We start from the raw sequence: 20,251 nt of genomic DNA on the forward strand, positions 1-20,251 counted from the left end.
TGAGTAGGGGGTTACCCCGGTGTATTAGTACATCACAGCCACTGATCACCAACTGGGCCCTCTGGGAGATCAGTCTTTGACTGAAGAGGTCACCCAGTATAAAGATAAAACAAACAAACAAACAAACAAACAGTAAATTTTGCTGTTAAAGTTTTAGAGAGCAGATAAATATCTTTAAAAATATGAGTTTGTTCAAAAGAATCCTTATCCAAGAAGAATTGTTTTACCACCAGAACAAATGGTGTGCTTCGAACATGTGCTAATTGTATAGCTATGGTCTGCAGCACTCCTCCACTCAATCACTTGGATTGAGTGCGTTCAGCATAGTCCCAACATCACACTTCAATAACAACAAAGAAACGAAATCATTTTTTAAATAATTAATTTTATTCATTTTTTCACTACACCACATAATTCACCTTAATGAGACAGAAACAAAATATAACAAATCTAACAAACAGCTAAATGAACTATCTGGCAACTGTCCTGTTCATTATAAATAAGATTACTCATTCATTGTTTTACACGTATAACATTCATTTAATGCCAGAAACCACACACATATGTGTTTGAACACTCACACTAACCCTCCCTCCCATATCCCATATCCCATTTGACTATAACATCATAAAGCAAACTTTTACGTTTTATCTAAAACAAATCAATTTATTCTTTTCGCATTATATTTATTGCGACTGAACGGTATTCACCAATTTAGACCGCAATATGGTTATTTAAGCACCAGTGTAAATCAGAGAGGCAGACTGATTTAAAGTCCGTTTATAAACTGTACATTATATAATCCACATAGTGACCCAATGGCCAACAAAAATAAAGCAAAATAAATAAGGACTCTATAGGCGATTATCTGAACAACAACAATGTTAACAATACAAAGGAATCTATGTTAATCTATAAAATAAACATATTTCTCAACATAAAAGAATCAATTCAGTGACTATTACTTTTAACAAAAACTTTGGTTACAAAAAAAAAGTTATTCCTGACAGACATTCACAAATAAAACATGATTTTCGTTTAGTAATAAAACAAATATTTATCGAGAAAATATAGGTTCTGTATACTGTACTAAAAGTACAATAAACTAAAAAAAAACACTGTTCTTATCGAAATAGGTGATTGCACAGTATAAAACATATAATAAAATGAGGAATTTTCTAATGCTTTATTACTTTTTAACATTGTTGAAAACTATTAGGGAAATGCCTATACCCTATCTAGGCCTAAATACATCACAGTGTCTACCATTTAAAAATCATTTATACAAACAATGTTTTTTATTTTATACATATATTTTTTCTTTATTTGACATCAAATAGATATGATTTTTAGGTGAAGTTGTTCAGGAATTTTTTATTAAAAAATACTCAAAAGGTATGCATTTTAACTATAGCACCTTTTCAGACTATTGACTAATAACTATCCACAAGGAGACATTTTAACCTGCTCACTGACTAGAAAATGTTTTTATGATTTTTAAAGTTTTTCTTCTATTTAAATCAAAACGGCTTTGATTGTCTGGCATTTAATATTACAAAAAAATAAAATAGTAACATTAAAAACAGTAAAATTCACTAACAAATGATTTTTCAAAAGAGAACATAATGGAACATTTAGTTAGGCCCATAATCAGTTAAACCATTTTAAGTGCCATTATTTGACACTATACTGTGTTCAATCAATTGTCTAGGTACCTCTGCAACTAACCATGGTGCTGATTAAAATTCTAAATCAATTATCTTTTGTCAAAAAGAAAAAAATTAAAGATTTAAAATCAACAATCAATAAATATTGTTATACCTTATATAAGGTAGAAATGCATAATGCATAATAATGTCAATTATTTTTAAAATTTGTAATAAAAATCAATGAATTTTAAATAAATAAGTTGATTGTGTACTAAAATGCACAGGGCATTAAGTGTGACTAAATTTTTAGCAAAACATTAACAATAATTTTATTTTAGAACTGTTGAAGGGTTAAAAAATAGAATAAATATTTGGAAATAGCGATAATTGTACATGACATGACATCTAATAAATAGTAAATATAACATTAAATAAATGTGAGTAGTGAAAACAATGTTAATTTTAGACAAAATACAGTCAATTCTACCAAAACATGACATGTCTGATTTATCAAAACTCGCTTAAAGCAAAAAGAAATCATATTAATTTTGTTATAAAAGTCAATAATTTTTCGTAAGTCTTAACAAACCTAGGCAAATATCTAAACCGAGATTGGTTTGATAAATATGGCCAACATTTTTCACTTAAGTACTTATGAACTTAAGAAAAAACTAATAAATTCTCGCCCATTATTTGAAGTAAAGCTTGATTCCTCTCTAGTTTTTCAGGAAGCCTGGTAATGGGAGAGTTGACTGTACTGTATAGTATTTATTTAGAAAGTACATAATAAAGTAACAAATAAAAGGTTGTAAATCGTGCCTTGGCACATACATAAAATAATCTTCATCTTGCACAGTAATGAAATAAATAATTTTAAAAACTTTTTCCAAAAACATACAATTTTGTTTATGTACATGGGTAATCTTTATAACCCTGGTTTCTTCAAAGTATTTATCATTTTTAAATTAGTCAACAATTTCAGAAATATATTACAATCTTTTAAACAGGATATAGTTTATATTATTATTGGATAGATGTGCTAAGCCTTAGTACTGGTATGGGCGAGTAGGAATATTCAAAGGTTTTCTATCAATTTGCAACTTTTTCCTCACGTTGTCAAAAGCAAATTTGATTGCTATCAAAATTGCTTTAAACCAAGGAAAAATAATATCAATTAATAATTTATTTAATGAGATACAATAAGGACAACCGTACATTGGGTTTACTAACATATTGTAGAACATTTTTGCATATTTGAAGCCTTCTACGGACAAACTTTGTACACACACTGGGCTGTACATGCAGACAAGGGGGATTTTAAGCTTTTATACATCGTAGGTTTCACGATAGTCTGTACAATTTATGTGGTGTTATTGATTAAAAATTATTCAAATATATTTATATTTTATCTCAAGGAATATTTCTACTTAACATTCTTTTAAATGGTCTTTAAGAACATTATATATTTTACAATGTTTACTAAAACTCCAGACAAAGGCTATAACACACCAACTAAATGATTGTTTAAGATTTTAGCTATATTTGATTAGTAATATAACTTGAAAATGTTATTTAAGTTGCAACCATCAATAACTTATTAATATACCTTTAAAATAAACTTCCTAATGTTTGAGATCATTTCGTTTCTGGTAAAAAAGCTGCATTTTGGCATATTATTTCTAAAGTGTGAGTTGTCATTATTTAGAATAAATAAGCATAATGGAAAAATTAAAAGCTATTAAATAATAAATAAATTACTTAGAATAAGATTTACATTGCAAATATTAACAAAGGTGGTACTGGATATGAATCCAGTCTTTTTTCTTAATTTATTAAATCTAAAGATTAATACAAGATATTTCTATTTCTTGTGTAGACTTCTTGTTATGTGTGTTGCAAAGTCATACTTATCACAACAAATATGGCCACAAATGTTGCATTCGAAAGGATGGTTAACCCCATGGCAACCAAGATGGATGCCAAACATAACATCATCTGAATATACCGTGTGACAATGTTTACACCGACGAACATCGTCCTGAGTTGCAGTATCCCGCGTCCCTGAGCTCGTGGCCATGTTGTATTGTGTCGGTTCCGGTCGCATATCATTTCCAGAATCAAAACTTGATGTGCGCGATTTTGAGTCTGATTTCGGTGAGGCTTCGTCGGCTTGACTGTATATGGTAGCATTTACCGAATTGTATTGTGGACTCACGGGACTGGCGCTAGTCACGTACACACTTCGTGGGGAATCTTGTGTTTTCATGAGTAGGCCAGGCATTTGCATCAGTGGGCTGGATGTAGGACTAGTAGTGTTAAAATTTGGGCTACCTGGTCGGTTATAACTCGGAGACACACTTTGCGATGGTGAACCGGTAGATATAGTTTCTGAGACTGCTGGGCTCAAACGAAGTGAACTAACATCTGCTACTATAACAGGCATTGTGGATTTATGTTCAGTACGGAATTCTGGCCTAGGAAAATCTGGTCTTGGGAAACCAAAGACGGGAGAGAAAAATTCTGGCCTAATTGGGAAATGTGGGCCAGCGAGCTGGTGATGCGGAAAGATTCTTGGATTGTGGAGATGCGTTAACGTCGGTGGAAGGCGTTGTGGACCGTCTGTTAACAACGGACGCATAGAAATTGGAATGGGTCCTGGAAAGGTTACTGCAGGCACATCGATTCTATCATCTCTGATCTTAAGCTCTTCCTCCATAGAAGACTTTATAACTTGCGGAATTCTAACAGACGCAGTTATGACGTCTTTGTGGCGCTGGCTTTGTAGATGGATATGATAACCCTGCGCACTTGTACTCATAAAACCACATGCATGGCACGTGTACGGATTTCCATTTGATACAGGAGTCGTAGGCATCACATGCTTTGCTTTCTTATGGCTGTCCATGGCCGTGAAAGAGGGAAATGTCATCCCGCAAATGTCGCATCGGTGAGTCCGCTGATGTGACTTCATGTGCATTATCATACGTTTCTGGCTTTGGTACGAGTTCCCGCAAATCACACACTTAAATTGATAGTTTGTAGCTTTACCAGGAGCATGGCGAGTTCGAAGATGCAGTTGAAGATGATCTTTACGCGAAGATCTATACTCGCACAGCGGGCATTTAAAAGGTCGGTGACCGCTGTGAAGATTCATGTGCCTTCGCAAGCTCTGCTTTTTCGAAAACTTCCTGTTACAGACTATACAAATAAAGTCTCGATCTGGGGCATGTTCTTCACTATGATGAAAATATTCTTGTTCATTTTCGGTTCGGAAATTGCACTGACTGCACTGGAATAAGCCACGGTGAATCGTGTCCTCAATTCCATCTTCTCTTCTGTGAAGAGTATAATCGACTGCTTCATCGACAGTTTCGGGGCTTGAGTTGTTTTTAACAATAGCTGAGCCTCCTCCATTTTGTAAATTTGGATGACCTGAAAAATACAAACAGAAATTTAGAAATTAATATTTAGTAATTAACAAGTTTGTGTTTTTTCAGGAAGAATGCTGTTGCTGCAGTAATTTTATAGGCTACTGCAGTTCAAAATTGATGGTATGCAGTACAGAGTAAAAGCTTTGTAATATTCTAAAGAATATTTATATAAACAATATAATAACGGTAAACAATTAATAAGCAATGTTTATTATTGGCAAAATATAGGTTATATTAAATATAAACATTTAATATAAAATACCAGACAAATTAAATGATTTATGCCGAATGAAAATACCAACAAAACATATTTCTTCAATAAACCCAACTTTAAAAGCTACTCAAGTGAAAAGACTGTTCAAGCGTTGACTAACATAATTCCCAGGTCCATACCTTTCATTTAATGTTGCGAAAAAGTCTAGAGAAATACCCAATTTAATTGACTATATTTGTAACTAATTGAAATAAACGATGGGGAAAAATGACCGATTGACCAGCGTGGGCAATAGATGTTGATCAATCATTTTAATTACAATGTATCTGCGTGATAAATGCCGATTACAAAGTTTTTAAACTGAAAATATTATAAATGCCTTAAGTTTGAGTTCATTAAACGACCTACATTCTACAACACAAAACCTCAAAAGATCTTACAAGGGATTATGGAACCTTTGACAGACAATTGAGCAGAAAATTTGTTCATTTATTCTTCAATAGAGCAGTATTAATAGTTAATCTATTCTCTAGAACATGGCCGCAAAACTTTGTTTTCCTGACGTTTGATAATAAGATTTTTGGTGGTAAAAAAACACATCAGAGCGCGTCGCTCGGAGCAGCAAGCATTGCCATAAAAGTATGCTAAGATTGTGCGCGTTTGCTGACGCGATTGTGGATAGAAAATCCCCTTGTGGTGTATGGGTTTATAAGGCTAAACCGACGGCTTTATTAGTCATTAGTTAGAACCGAATCAAACAAAGATATAGATGCAAAACAATAAATATGATGGACGTACATACACTCTTATTTTACAGGCTTTTGAATCAGCCGATTGTTAACTAGCCTACTGGATTAAAGGAACTTTCTGACATTGTGTCAATTTACCATATATGGGTTTACAAAGACACCGACAAATTTCAATATCTCATCCGACGACAAATGTTGTTACACAACCAAAATATATTACTATATACATAACATTTTGTATAGGTAATACATATTACAGGATTGACATATATTCAAACATCCTGTTTTTATTAGATCATATTTTTCAAACTTAAATTTAAAGATCAGAATTTTATTATTTAGAAAATGATTCAAAGCATATTGGTATATTTATAGAATTATTTTATATATATTATTTTTATTTTATTTTCTTTTTTTTTTACATAGTATACGGATTCTTACTATCAAAGTTTACGTGTAGGATGAATATTTATCAGACTTTTCACGCATATGATGTTTGAAATATGTGTTGTATACAAAACCTCTTTATAATATAAAATAAAAGACTCACCTAGGTGTATAAACATACCAAAAATTTTTATTAACAAATTTATATTATAAATAAGGTAGCCTATTTATTACTCCAACACCTTTTGTTTTATATATCTGCAATCTACTTTTGACATGAACTTAATATTATCGTGTCATACACAGAATTGGTTAAAGACGGGATTTATAAATGCACTATTTACTTCATTTAAAAGATTAAATTACACAGGGATGTGTGTGTTTGTCAATATTATAGCTTTTTTAATTATTTTATAATCCACAGAACAATTGAATCAGAATATATAAACAGTGATGAAATAAGTTTTTGTAGAAGAATAATTATTGTTAAATATATTTTAAACCGTATTATTATTATGCTAATGAAGGCAATATGAATTACATGCATTTAGTATAGGTTATTTTAACTTCGACCCATATTCTCAAACTCATTAACTTTTATCATAATGTAAACATTCATTATATTCAAGAATTATTTTAAAACATAAACATAATGTACAGTATGTTACGTAAATGATTTATTATGTCGTAGGCAACATTCATTGTTTATTATAAAGAAATTCAATATGCAAGAACAGATTAAAATGCCATTTTTTGGGGTAAAATAAATAGTATCATTATGTGCTAAACTAAATTTAACTTTAAAAAATGAACATTTTTTATTTTGTAAAGAAATTTAATCTCTGATAAATCACTAAAAATGTTTATTTTGATGTTTTAGGAGTAACAACACTTTGCCTGTAACTTAATACAAACCAATTTATTTTTATACTCAATATATAGATTCTTCTCAGCTTCTCCCTAATTACAACATCCCATAAAAAATTCAATTCCCTCGAAATCGGGACTAAATTTGACGAAAGACTGTCTTTTGAAGCGAACTACAAAATAAATCTTAGAAGCAGGTTTGCTTTGATTTTTATCGCAGCAAATTCTCGACAAAGTACACGTAACATTTGAAATCAACGATTCTCTCCGGTTCAATGTACTTGCCGCAGCCTATTAGGCCGGTAGAGAATTCTACCTAATCACTAAGAATGACAAATTATGCACACTACTAGAAAAACCTAGGCAGATGGTATAGCCTATGTAATGTGTACAAACTGGCAGGAAGCCTATTGTTGCCTCAGTACAGAAGGCCATATGTTAGGGTGTTCTTAAGCAATCTCAATAAAGCAAAATTGTACCGAGGCTCATTAGTTTCACACTTTCAGGAAATCTATTGTGTATAAATGAAAAGGCCTGAAGGTGAATATGAGGCTCCTTCACATTCATCTTATGCAAAACACGCCGCTTGGGCTTTTGGATAATATAATAGTGTTAATGTTAATTAGGGCTGCAGTACAAACCCAAATTTCCTTGTTCATTAACTAAAATACCGAAGGCAAAAGCATTATGCGACGGCGGTCAGCGTAAAGGATTTAATTGGTCTTTGAACTATTCTTATGATTATAGTCTTTTACGTAGATAAAAATATCGTAATGATGAGGAAAACGGGACAAATTATTCAGATCAGGTAGAAAGTGTAGAGAAAGGTTAAGGTTGTTTGACCTGTTTATCATTAAGTAATTCTGCTGTTTAAAAAGTACAAATACGAATCTTTATACATGCTTACATTATAATGAGATTATCAGATTTTATTACAAAACACTATAAAAAAATATACCAATGATACATATTTCATTTATTACTTTAATGGTTATTTGCTGTATTATCATTACATGTTAATTAATCAGAAGCAATATATTCATTCATTCATTTATTCTCTTTTGTAATTTAAAATTCTACAAATTTATTTTAATACATAATTTTACAATGCAGATATCAGTTATTTATTATTTGTTAATATTTTTATTCTCAGTTATGGCGACTTTTTCTAATTCTCACAAATTTCCTGATCTTTATACTTTCTAAATTAATTAGTTAATTTTCAGTATCGCCCGGCGGTTTTAGAATTTATTGTGCCTGTTAATTTATTTTTTATATAATTTTTTTTTTAGTAAAATGTTTTAGGTATTTATGATTTTATGACAGTGATAAATTTAGAGATATCACTGTTTTAAAATAAATGTTTTTTTAAAGATTGTGAGCAGGTCAAGAAATAATTGGGTTAACTACAGGTGTAATCGTTTTTTTTATTACGGTAAAATATACCTTTTATTGACCATCAGCCAGTCATTCATCCCTATCATTGTATATTAATGACTGATCTACAATTGCAAAATATCGTCGTATAATCTTACATTTTCACGTAATTTAAAGAACACCCATGAGAAGTCATAGATATCCTAGTCAGGTTTATGATTATCGTCTATACCTTGATTATTTACACCTTTTCAGCGAATCGTATTAACGTCGTGGATGCACTTTGATAGCGTTTACTGCAGCAGCCCACGTGAAACATTTGTGAATGCTTGGATACATAGTATTGGCGATTAAAACGAGGGCATTAGCTGCGGTTCACAGCATATGCTGACTAAACAACTTGTAGTAGACTACACGTGTGATCAGAAATCAAAGCCGTTTGATTTACGTAAATAAAATGAAAATATTCTGCAAACTGCTGTACTATTTCGACGAAAAACAAATAGATGGATGTACTCTTTAAGACTAAATGCAATTTAAATCTTTGATTAACCCAAAAGTAATAAATATAATACCTTTATTAACCTAGTTTTTAACCTATTGTTTTTTTCTCAATAAATGTAATAAATATTTTCCAAAAGATTCTATTTAAGTACAATAACAGCTTGTTATATATAAAAAAAGAAGTGTCATTAAATTAATTTAATATGGTAAATCTAAACAGAAAATATTGAACAATCTAAAGTAGCATTTTCAGCAGATGCCTTCCATATTAGATCATTTTAGATTCATAAATACTGTATTCAAATAGCAAATTTATTTAATGATATACTTAATTCATTAAGAAAATCTTTATTGAAGATTATATCAAAGATTACATTTAAGCTATGTATTGCTCAACCCGCAATAGATGAAATACAAACACTGAAATATAATTGTTTGACCAATATGATTTTGATCTACTAATAATAAAATTAATTTATTTCATCTTAATAGAACTTCAAGGATTGACTAACCCAGATGAATTATAATTTGTGGTTTTTTTTTTACAATATTACACAAATCAATTCAACTACAACACTCAACCTTATAAAGCCAAAACAAATCAATGATCTCTAATCATTATTGATAAATTTATCGCTTCCTAACAGATTTTAAAACCAAATCCCATTTATTTAATATCATGATCTACCCAGATTATTAGCAAAATTCGTCTGTGGGTATTTTACTATAAAAAGAGTATTACTTGACTTTTAAACCGGACTTTTGATAACACTTCACGTGATACGTTCTTAGAAGACCACCACAGAACGTCCACTTACCTAGTATTGTTTTAACACCATAACCTAGATATATGTATTGAATAGGATGTATTGTGGTTTATGAAAATCCAGTGCAAATTATAAAGGTCACGATTACTGAACTATTGTTATTAGGAAATAAACAAATTAATTTATCTTCACCTCATGATTGAAAGCAATGCGTGACATGACAACAAATTGTATTTAACATGTTTTATTAATTATTTAAATGTATGTGTAAATTAAATAATTTTGACGAAATACTATTAGAAAATTATTTTGTTTTAATTTATGTTTTGATTTAACCTTGCTTTATTTTTTATTTTAAAATTATTTTGAGATTGAGATGCAGTCACGGTTATTCCACAGCATTATGTTTTCCCCACTACTGTAATAGCAATTAGTTTAGATGTTAATTACAATTATTTAATATATGGCTTTAACATGGAGAACTGCCTATCCCACACAATGTGAGATGGTTGGTAATATAGGAACTGTTAAACTTTATTGACAACGAAAATAACACTATCACTAAAACTGGTTCAAATTAATTATTTCCTATGTCTCAATTCTACTTATAGATTCAATACCTTACAGGTGTAAAAACTACCCCATCAGGACACTAAAACAACATTACTTGACCTGAGGGACACCAAAAACATACAGGAAAAGATTACTTAAAAAATAGCAGATTGAAATGTGTTTTTATTATCGACAGATGAAACAATAAAATTAGGAATTGAAGAATAAAAGATGTTGATTAAAGTAGAGCAGTGCGTGGTTATTTGGGATGTTATTGCACAGGTGTACGCTGTAAAGAACATGACGTTCTTGGGAATATCTTCTGAACATAAAAAATGTTTTCCCCTCCGTCATATAAGTCGTCTTCGCAGGAAATAATTTTGAAAGTAGGTCTGGTGATATACTATCACAGAACAAAAGATATTTGTTTTAAAATCAAACAAATATAATAAATTACTTTGGGATTATTATTATTATAAATATTTAGTTTGTTGTCAGTGTATATTTGGTAGGACTGTTAAAAAAAAAAACATTCTAAAACTCTGTCTACACTATTAAACTAGTTTGAAAAAAAAAGTGTGATGTGCCCAAATAAGGTAGTGATACCCAAATATGGTATTGATATGACATCATCATGTCCATTTAAAAAACAACTGTCAATATTAAAAAAAAAAGACAATGACGATTTTAATTTTTAAAATCAAGCTATAAAAACAATTTGATAGCGATTTGTAGTGAGTATACAATTTACAAAAAATTAAACAAAAAAACAACAGGCAAATTGTTAAAAAACCATGAATTGCCGATTATTAGTTTAAAATATATAGGTCTTTTTTATAGGTCACTTTCACATACACAGAGACATTCTCCCAGCCTCGTTATCTAGGAGATGAACTCCAGTTTATGCAAATGAGGCCATTTATTAATGAGTTCAGTGTACAAATATATATGTTAATGAGAATTTGTGTGGAGAAACCAGGTTGGAGGTAACGGTGGATGTACAATACGCTCATCACGCATGAACAAGCACCACTCCGCAGATAAAACATATAGCCATTGGCCTTTTAAGGTCAGGAGACCCTTTACTCTATACATAAACAATCACCCTCGACCATGTGTTCATATTATATATATTAAGGTAGTATGTTTATAGTATTGGTCTATGCAAATCAAACCCAGAAATACCATATGGACTTTACAGGCCTACTTTATTAATTACAGCAAAATGATACACCGTATTTATGTATACAATTTTGTGTAAATAAATGAATAAATAAAAACAAAATTTACCATTTTTAATGTTCCAGCCAAAACATCATATTGTATAAAAATAAACTTTGTTGTTTATTAATTCTGTAAATAATTATATATTTATTTTGAAATTTAACCTGAAAATTGAGTAGGAAGGGGTTGCATTCAATAAATTGGAGAGAAAAACAAAAACGAAATAAACCATAAATACTGTTATGATACAAAAAAATAAGGGTAACTAATGTTGTTATTTACAGTATTTCTGGTAAATATTTAAATAATACAGGTAGGTTTATTATCGGATTTAATCTTGATACACATTTTTATTTTGTGATTACAAATAAAGATAAGAAAATATGTGTATCTACTATAAAAGAATCATTGTTTGTTGATAAAGAAAGTAGAGAAGATAATAATAATAATGTCAATATTAATATTCTGAAAAGATTGCATGAACTGTGTTTAATACATGACAATGATGTCATAGCCTTCTACACTTTTTTAATAAAATAAGCTAAAAAATAATACAATTTTTAAAGTAGAATACCAGAAATAACATTATTAATCATTTTATTTGAATAAACAAAAAATGAAGAATCGGTAATTGACACTAACAAGCATCGACCTAGTATTCATGATTTATAACCAAAATTAAAAATCCTTCTGCCATAATATTTCAAATATAAAAATACCCCACAACCCAGTAGGGAATAAACTTGATTAATATTCACTATTACCCTAACTCAACATGATCTTTCTGAATCGTATTACTGAATCATCCCAATTTAACCTTTTACCTAATTACTGATTTATTAGACAATACAATAACAGCAAGGTCCACACCGTAGAAACACGGGAACGGATTAAGTCTTTGTTTTCGACCGCGATATGAATTTGTTGACCTCGAGGCATTATAATCCGAACTCAAGGATGTTTTACCCAGGGACTGAAAGTCAGTCAATGAAAAATGAGTAAACAGAAAATAATAGAAGAAAGTACAATACAATGAACGAGGAATATTATTTTGGAAAAGGTTGATTTAAAACACATATGGTTAAATTGCCGATAAGCCCAGTTAAAAAAACAAGGCCATATCATATCAAATTTGTTTATGAAATTCAAAATAAAGTGTAATGATGTATAAACAAGCTTAAAGTTATTTCTATTTCTTGTAGAATTTCCCCTAAAATTCCCTTTACATTTTGGTATAGTATATTTATGTGAAAGCGAGGGAGTTTGTTATTTTTCTTTTTACGTACTATCTCAGTTTATAAGTTTTGTATAAACTGTCTGATGAAAACAATGGATCTGTTTGCTTCTCAATCAATCTTTTAAGGTGGTTTTATGTTTCAGTTATTTTTACTTTTTTTTAGTGCAAAATACTTAATTAATAATTAATATAATATTAAAAAAGAATATTTAATAAAAATCATATATAAACAAATCAGGCACAGAACATTAATATATATATAAAATATTTTATATATATATATATATATATATATATATATATAAAATATGTTTGTTTTACTTTTGTTGAGCAGACAATTCTATTACCAATTTGTATAACTATTAAGCTAAAAATATAGCTACAATTTATTTAAAATAAAAGTCCATAAATAACATTTGTATTTAAAATCATATGATTTTTTTTAACGTTTAAAGCTGGTTTAGATCTATAACCTACATAACAAAAAATAATTTTTCTTTGAAAATCACCTAAAAATGAAATGTGTGTACTTATAATCTATGATAATATAAGACACTGAGAAGAAGTTACACATGTTATCCTGTTCTGGATTTACTTCAAACTAGGTCAAGTATAAAAGGTTACAAGTCGTGTAAACGTAAAATGTTAACTCATCGTCTGTAGACGTAGGTACCGATAAACTTTAGTTTTATCAATTTTTTTTTTTTAATCTGAAAATTATTTTCCAAGGAATTTAAATTGATTTTGGCTAAATTTTTACAGAATGATTTCCGAAATGAAAAAGTTTATCGATTCAATACACAATGATACACACGTGTTGATGTGATTTCAGATTAAACAATTTGGATAAATAAATATGATGTATCTGCAGTATAAACAATATTAATTTAATAAAAACATTTATATTTACTTGACAAAAAAAACCTTTTACGATGTATTGTCCCCCAAAAACATGAAAAAGGGAAGATTACTAAAACTCAGAAGGCCTTTTCACACAGAACTTCGGCAATATTGCGGTAAGCAAGCCGGCGTTATTGCCGGTCTAAACCCATTCACACAGAAGGTAATATTACGGTAATTTTACCGTCTTCTGTGTGAAAGGCCACAGTGGAAAGGCGCAATATTTAAAGATTACTGTCTTCATAAAATAGAGGTCGCACTTTTTGAGAAAAGAAAATGGCGGGCACCTGCACAAAACATGCCATGCGCGCACATGTTTGCTGATGTTGTTTTGTGTGTCCGTCGTTTAGTTTTTTTATTTACGATGCATAAAATCTATATTTTTGCCCAACACCACTCCGTGCTAATAACTGCCCGATCGTGATGGCCATTCTACAGAAACAAAATCTATTAGGCCTACAAATAGACGCGAATTTAATTATCAGAAGCGGTTATGAGCTAGCACCGGGAGCGCGCACCGGAGGATGTTCCTGCTAGAACTATGCTAACTAGGGCCTAGGCTTACGTACGTTACAGCAAGTATAATCTTTGGACCAACATCTGTTATATTTTTATTATTATTGGCCGTATTCTTCCATTGTATTATTTACAAACTAACCTAAAAATATATAATATAATGGATATAATCTAATAATTTGGCCTAAAGTAATTGCCACAGTCTTTCTCAATCAAGGAAAATGTCCCCAATTTATCCTTGCTCAAAGAATATATATTCTTTGCCTTGCTTCACTGCGTAAGCAGGCGTTATATCGTGGACTCTTTCACACAGATCAGGCTTACGACCGTGACGGTAATATTACCGCAATTTTACTAGGTCCAGAGGCGGTCTAACGGAAGCCGGCATTAAGGGGTTTTTACCCTTTCACACATAAGCCGGCGTTCGCGAATTACCGCAATATTACCGTCTTACAGCTCTGTGTGAAAGGGGCTAGAGATTGAATACACCATTTTTTGAGTTTGAATAAAGTTAATGACTTCTAAAGAGAAACAAATTTGTTTTCACTTTATAAAAAAAAAAAGTAACAAAACCATTGGTTTTCATCCAATTTGACTATTTTTTCTGGTAAATAATTTTTTTTTTCAATCAAATTTTTGGTCAAAGTGAATAACTATATGTGACATTAAAGTAGCATATTCAACAAAAATATTTAAACAAATATTTTTTCAGGTGTACAGGTACAATATCTTTAATTAAAATAAGCATTTTTTCAAATAAAATGAAGACTTACTAAACTCTGGAGCATCAGAACCGTCGAGTGTCGGAGGTTGTCGTTGGCTAATACATTTATGCACCATGATTGTTTACCTCTGATAAAATACTTTTACACAAGTGTAGTCTTTGACTTCACAGAAACTTATAAGCACCGATAACCTCATCAAACGTATTAAGTACTGATCTAACAATGGGCTCTCTCAATTGTGACCAAATCAGAGCCAGTGAGAAGCCTTTTATTATTATGTTTTTTATCAGCCCAACAGATTATTATCAAACATATCAGGGTTTTTTGTGTCTTACGTGTGGTAGATGATCAACCAATCAGAAGGATTCACTATGGTGGAAGTCAAAATTAAGTTGGTTTTACAAGGGAAGCGGTTTCCTCGAAATGCATCATCGAGCAACAATTCATTTTATGACTTCACACGGCATCAAACAGATCTAACACTTTCCTTTTAAAATATCTACCTTAAATATACTGTCTATATATATTAAATATCTATGTTAAATATATATTTTATTCGATAGTTTTAATTTATCTTCTAAAATAATTTAACTGGATATATTATATGGATTCAACTATGAATTTAATTCAAATATAGATCTACTATAGATATTTGAAAATGGTTATTTTTCTCTGTATATTTATAAATTGAAATATACCAATCAATTAAATATCAAACTCTTTAAATCATTATATTTAATATACAAACATAATACCCTGTATTTTATTATATTATTTACCAAAGTGACAGTCTAACATACCTTTTTGATTACATATGGATATCACAATGAACGTCTAACTGATTGAAATGATTGCATGTACTTTTTTTTTTACTAAAATCCCAGACAAAGTAGATATCATTGTTGATGAAAAGGGTTGAGAAAGTACATGTTGATGAAACGAAGTAACACATCTAATTGATACCCTAAAGGTTGATGGTTTTATATTCTATCAGAAGATGTATTTAATATATCAATGCATCCTTCTTAGTGTAACTTGGGCTGGGATTCATACCTCAAGGCAAAGTCTGCATCATATGCCGTCAATTTCAAACAATAGCAGGGGGATTAAATACAGTAATTAATAAAATTAATTATTAATTTGCATATTATATTAAGGTTCAGTAACATTTAGGTGAAAATACTCGCTTTAAAGGTATAATTATTCAATATGCTTTGACTTTAATGTTATTTTTCTTCATGAATAAATTTCGAACACCATAAAATCGTTACTGAAAATATACTGTATTGTAAAGACCAACAAATTGATTAAAAGTTTATATATTCCAGTTGTAGCTCTCTTCTGGGAGAGAATAGACCAATGTCGGTTTATCCAGGTAAGCTAGGCACGAAATAGACTAAAATTGTTTTCTAAATTTTTTGTTATTTTAATATTGTTGCAATGCCAAACTACTGTACGAATATTTTGTTAAACTCTCATTATGTATGTAAACTTTCACATTTTCCTGGGAAAATAAAGAGATTGTTAATATTGTCAAAACATTCGTTGCCATTAGATTACAATTATCCTGTATATAGTATCCTCAATAGGTATTAATATTAACCTTTTAACCTAACTTCCAATTTTGTATTGCCAAATTTGAACCGGTATTGCAGTTCACAGGATGAACGATACAATAAACACTTTTCATTAAGGTTATCAAATTGATTTTAACTAGTATCATTTAACATTCCATTGGCTACACAAAGCTAAAAAACTGTAACTATTTAATTATGCGTGAAAGACTAAAATTAAGGTAAAATATTACTGGGGTGTGAAGCTTACAAAAAGATACAAATTCTCAACAATTGTAACCCGGTCGTGTGTTTGTTAATAATAATTGTTAGAACGGTACGATCAAAGGTGTTGCTACCGGTAACTACTAAAACCAGAGCGTGGCTTTGACGCCCAGAGGCTTTCTCTATTCATAGCAATAAGTTTTACTTGATTTTTTACTTGTGTATTTTTGACTTGTGTATTTGTAATAATAATGTAGACTAATAGATGTCGATTGTCATAGGATTTTCTTTGATCTGACCGTATCTAGGCCAAGCCAAGGATCCTAGATCAAGAATTATCAGCACGCTTTAAAACTCAAAACACCTGTAATCTAAAACCCATTAATTCTCCATGATATTTTTACAGTTATTGGACAACCTACTTTGGCGATTTGCTATTAGTAAAATCAATAATTAAAAACGTTTTGAGCATATTTTAATCTGTATATTTGTTTTATAATTAATTTTAATATGAATAGACATATAATTACATATTTCAAACATTTTATATTTATCTTAAAATGTATTTGTATTTGTTAGTCCTGTTTTTATTTCTATAGATCCCTACCTGACAGTGATTTAGTTCACTTTTGGGGTGCCCTGTCTCATGTTCTGGCTGTTATTTATTATGTTTGTATATTTTATTGTTTTTTTTATTGTTTTGAGACGATTGAATTAAATGAAAAAAAAAATGAAAATAAAGAAGAAAATGAAAATGATTGTTAGAGACTAAACTAGAAAGGTTTATCTACTTTAAAATAATTATTCATTTTTTCTCTTGCTTTGTCTTTGAAATGATTCTTTCACAAAAAGTGTGACATAATTGAAATTTTATAAATGTCCTTAATTTTAAATTACAGCAACACCTTCATAATTAGACCTACTGTATTTGAGTAGTATGGTAGTTAGTACAAGAATGTCATTGCCAGTTATAATTATTATCTTGCATTGTTATGCGTGATCTTATTAATGATTAAACAATTTGTTTTTGTTTTGATAGAATGTTATGCAACAATCTTGTTATTTTGTGGGAGATGAACAAACACATCATTTTGCAGGTAAGGACTGAAATAAACAGTTTAATAAGGTATCACTGATACTGAATTCTGTCAACAAATGTTTACCTTTACATTTTGATGCTAAATATTCCGCCCCCACCCCATGGGATTAAATAGCAAACTTACTTCCTTTAATATTTGTTTTACAAATTCATATTTGTATATATGTCAATACACTTTATACACAAAATGTTCATTAGAAAATTTGATTTATGATACAGAATTTACAAACACAACTGTAAATACTTTATTAAGGAAAGACAAAAAGATAAATATTTATGTTATCGCAGAAATCTAATATCGCATAAGCAAGGAGCGGCATACAAGACCCAGTAAACTTCCTGGTAGAGCAATCACAGAACTAATCACCATAATTAACAGGAGATTATTAACCCTTGTCATGTGTTATAAATCTTTTGTCAATAAATAGTTTATTATAAAAAATGTTTGGTTCGAGGATTTTAGTGTTTACTGCTACACCAGTATTAGAAGCCTGTTCTTTCAAAATACACATAAAAAGTCTTGCATTTACCTAAGGGGAATCACATGGACAGTGTAAATCATAGGGGACAGAGCCAACAATCACATGGAAAAATCATGCGGTGTAGGAGCTGACGATCACATGGGGCCCCTGTAGAAGAAGTGGACAACTGCATGGACACTTTGTAAAATCATAGGGGAAGGAGGGGGATGATCACATGGACACTGTAAAATCATAGGGGAAGGAGGGGGATGATCACATGGACACTGTAAAATCATAGGGGAAGGAGGGGGATGATCACATGGACACTGTAAAATCATAGGGGAAGGAGGGGGATGATCACATGGACACTGTAAAATCATAGGGGAGGAAGGGGTGATCACATAGACCCTTTGTAAAATCATAGAGGAAGGAGGACGATGATCACATAGACAATGAAAAATCATAGGGGAAGGAGGAGGATGATCACATGGACAGTGTAAAATCATAGGGGAAGGAGGGGATGATCACATGGACAGTGTAAATCATAGGGGACAGAGCCAGGGAACATTTTCGCCAGTGTAGCGTAGCAAAAAGCTATACAAAACAACCTTATTGCTACACATTTTGAAAATTGTGTAGCAAAAAATACAATACAAAACTATGTTTCTCGACTTAAAAATCAGTTTGATTAGCAATATTGCTAAACAAAATTTTTAAATGAAAATTTTCCCTGAGAGCCAACAATCACATGGAAAAATCATGCGGTGTAGGAGCTGACGATCACATGGCCCCCTCTAGAATCTGAATTAAAAAACACTATAAGACAGACTACAGTAATTGCACATCGCAAGGGCAATGACTGAAACCCCTGAAAAGATGTATTAAGTCCGTGATTATATGTGTATCTATGGTGTGTCATCATCATCTTCTTAAGATAAATGGTTTTGTCTCAACCCCTTCATATTTAGCTACACGCTGACGATAGCTAATGACTCGTCTTGAATAAAGAGCAAAATAAATTGATAAAGTCGCAATTCTTTTAATTTACTTGTCGCATTGACTTGAGATGAGATACTTCGTACCAACATATGAGACATGCAGTAGCAATTATTGTTTTAAAAAAAGTTTATTCAAAAGGGATTACCATAAAATGTTTGAACCAACTATTAATTTTCACTCACTTCTCTTATTCTCTAAATGTACAAGATCAGAAAATACTGTGCCCAGAAATAAAATACAGATTGTTGTTATCATGACCATATTATGGTATAATAGTTTTTCACGCCACTTCAAATTATTATTATCGTCAGATGAGTGGCGTTTTTCGAATAAATATTTCTTGTTTAAACTTGGTATAGCATTATCTTTAAACATATCACATGAAAAAAAGAATAAAAGTATGGATGAAATTTTTTTTTTTTACCTTTAAACATATCAATTAAATCTGGGTCTTTTTCTTCTGTGACCCCGGTAACTTCATCTTCATCCACCATGATTGTCTCCTTCGACATGTTATAATCTTCAACCTCCTCTTTCATGATTTCGTCGGTTGCTTCTCGTTTTATTTGAATGTCCGCTGAAGTCATCATCGGCTAACGTAAAAGATCAGAAGTAAACACACCTCTACAAAAAGAAGATAGCAATGATAAATATTATGCAAGAAATATGCAAAATGTTATAATTATTTAATCCCACTATCAGTTAAATTGCCTGAGAAAGGTTTTTGTAAACATTATGATTCACAGTGTAAATTACACTACATTTACCAAAACAATACCATGACCTATCACCAAAATGACTGAAATAAAACAAAC

At 30.6% G+C, this 20,251-nt stretch overlaps 1 protein-coding gene across 2 annotated transcripts in view; it reads right to left on the bottom strand.

Moving 5' to 3' along the window:
• Positions 1 to 352: 352 nt before the first annotated feature.
• LOC140060727 (uncharacterized) overlaps positions 353 to 20,251 on the bottom strand; it is a 37,147-nt gene continuing 17,248 nt past the window's right edge. Inside the window, exons 2-3 of one of the 2 annotated variants that reach the window (XM_072107061.1) lie at positions 19,861 to 20,060; positions 353 to 5,081 (exon numbers count right to left, since the gene is read on the bottom strand). In XM_072107061.1, coding sequence (XP_071963162.1) covers positions 3,511 to 5,081; positions 19,861 to 20,026 — 1,737 coding nt within the window. In that variant the 5' untranslated portion in view covers positions 20,027 to 20,060 and the 3' untranslated portion in view covers positions 353 to 3,510. Of the gene's footprint in view, positions 5,082 to 15,147; positions 15,251 to 19,860; positions 20,061 to 20,251 lie in introns of those variants that run through there. The other variant, XM_072107062.1, reaches the window with a different exon arrangement.

This window comes from Antedon mediterranea, chromosome 10 (genome assembly GCF_964355755.1).
Source record: "Antedon mediterranea chromosome 10, ecAntMedi1.1, whole genome shotgun sequence".
Taxonomy (NCBI): domain Eukaryota; kingdom Metazoa; phylum Echinodermata; class Crinoidea; order Comatulida; family Antedonidae; genus Antedon; species Antedon mediterranea.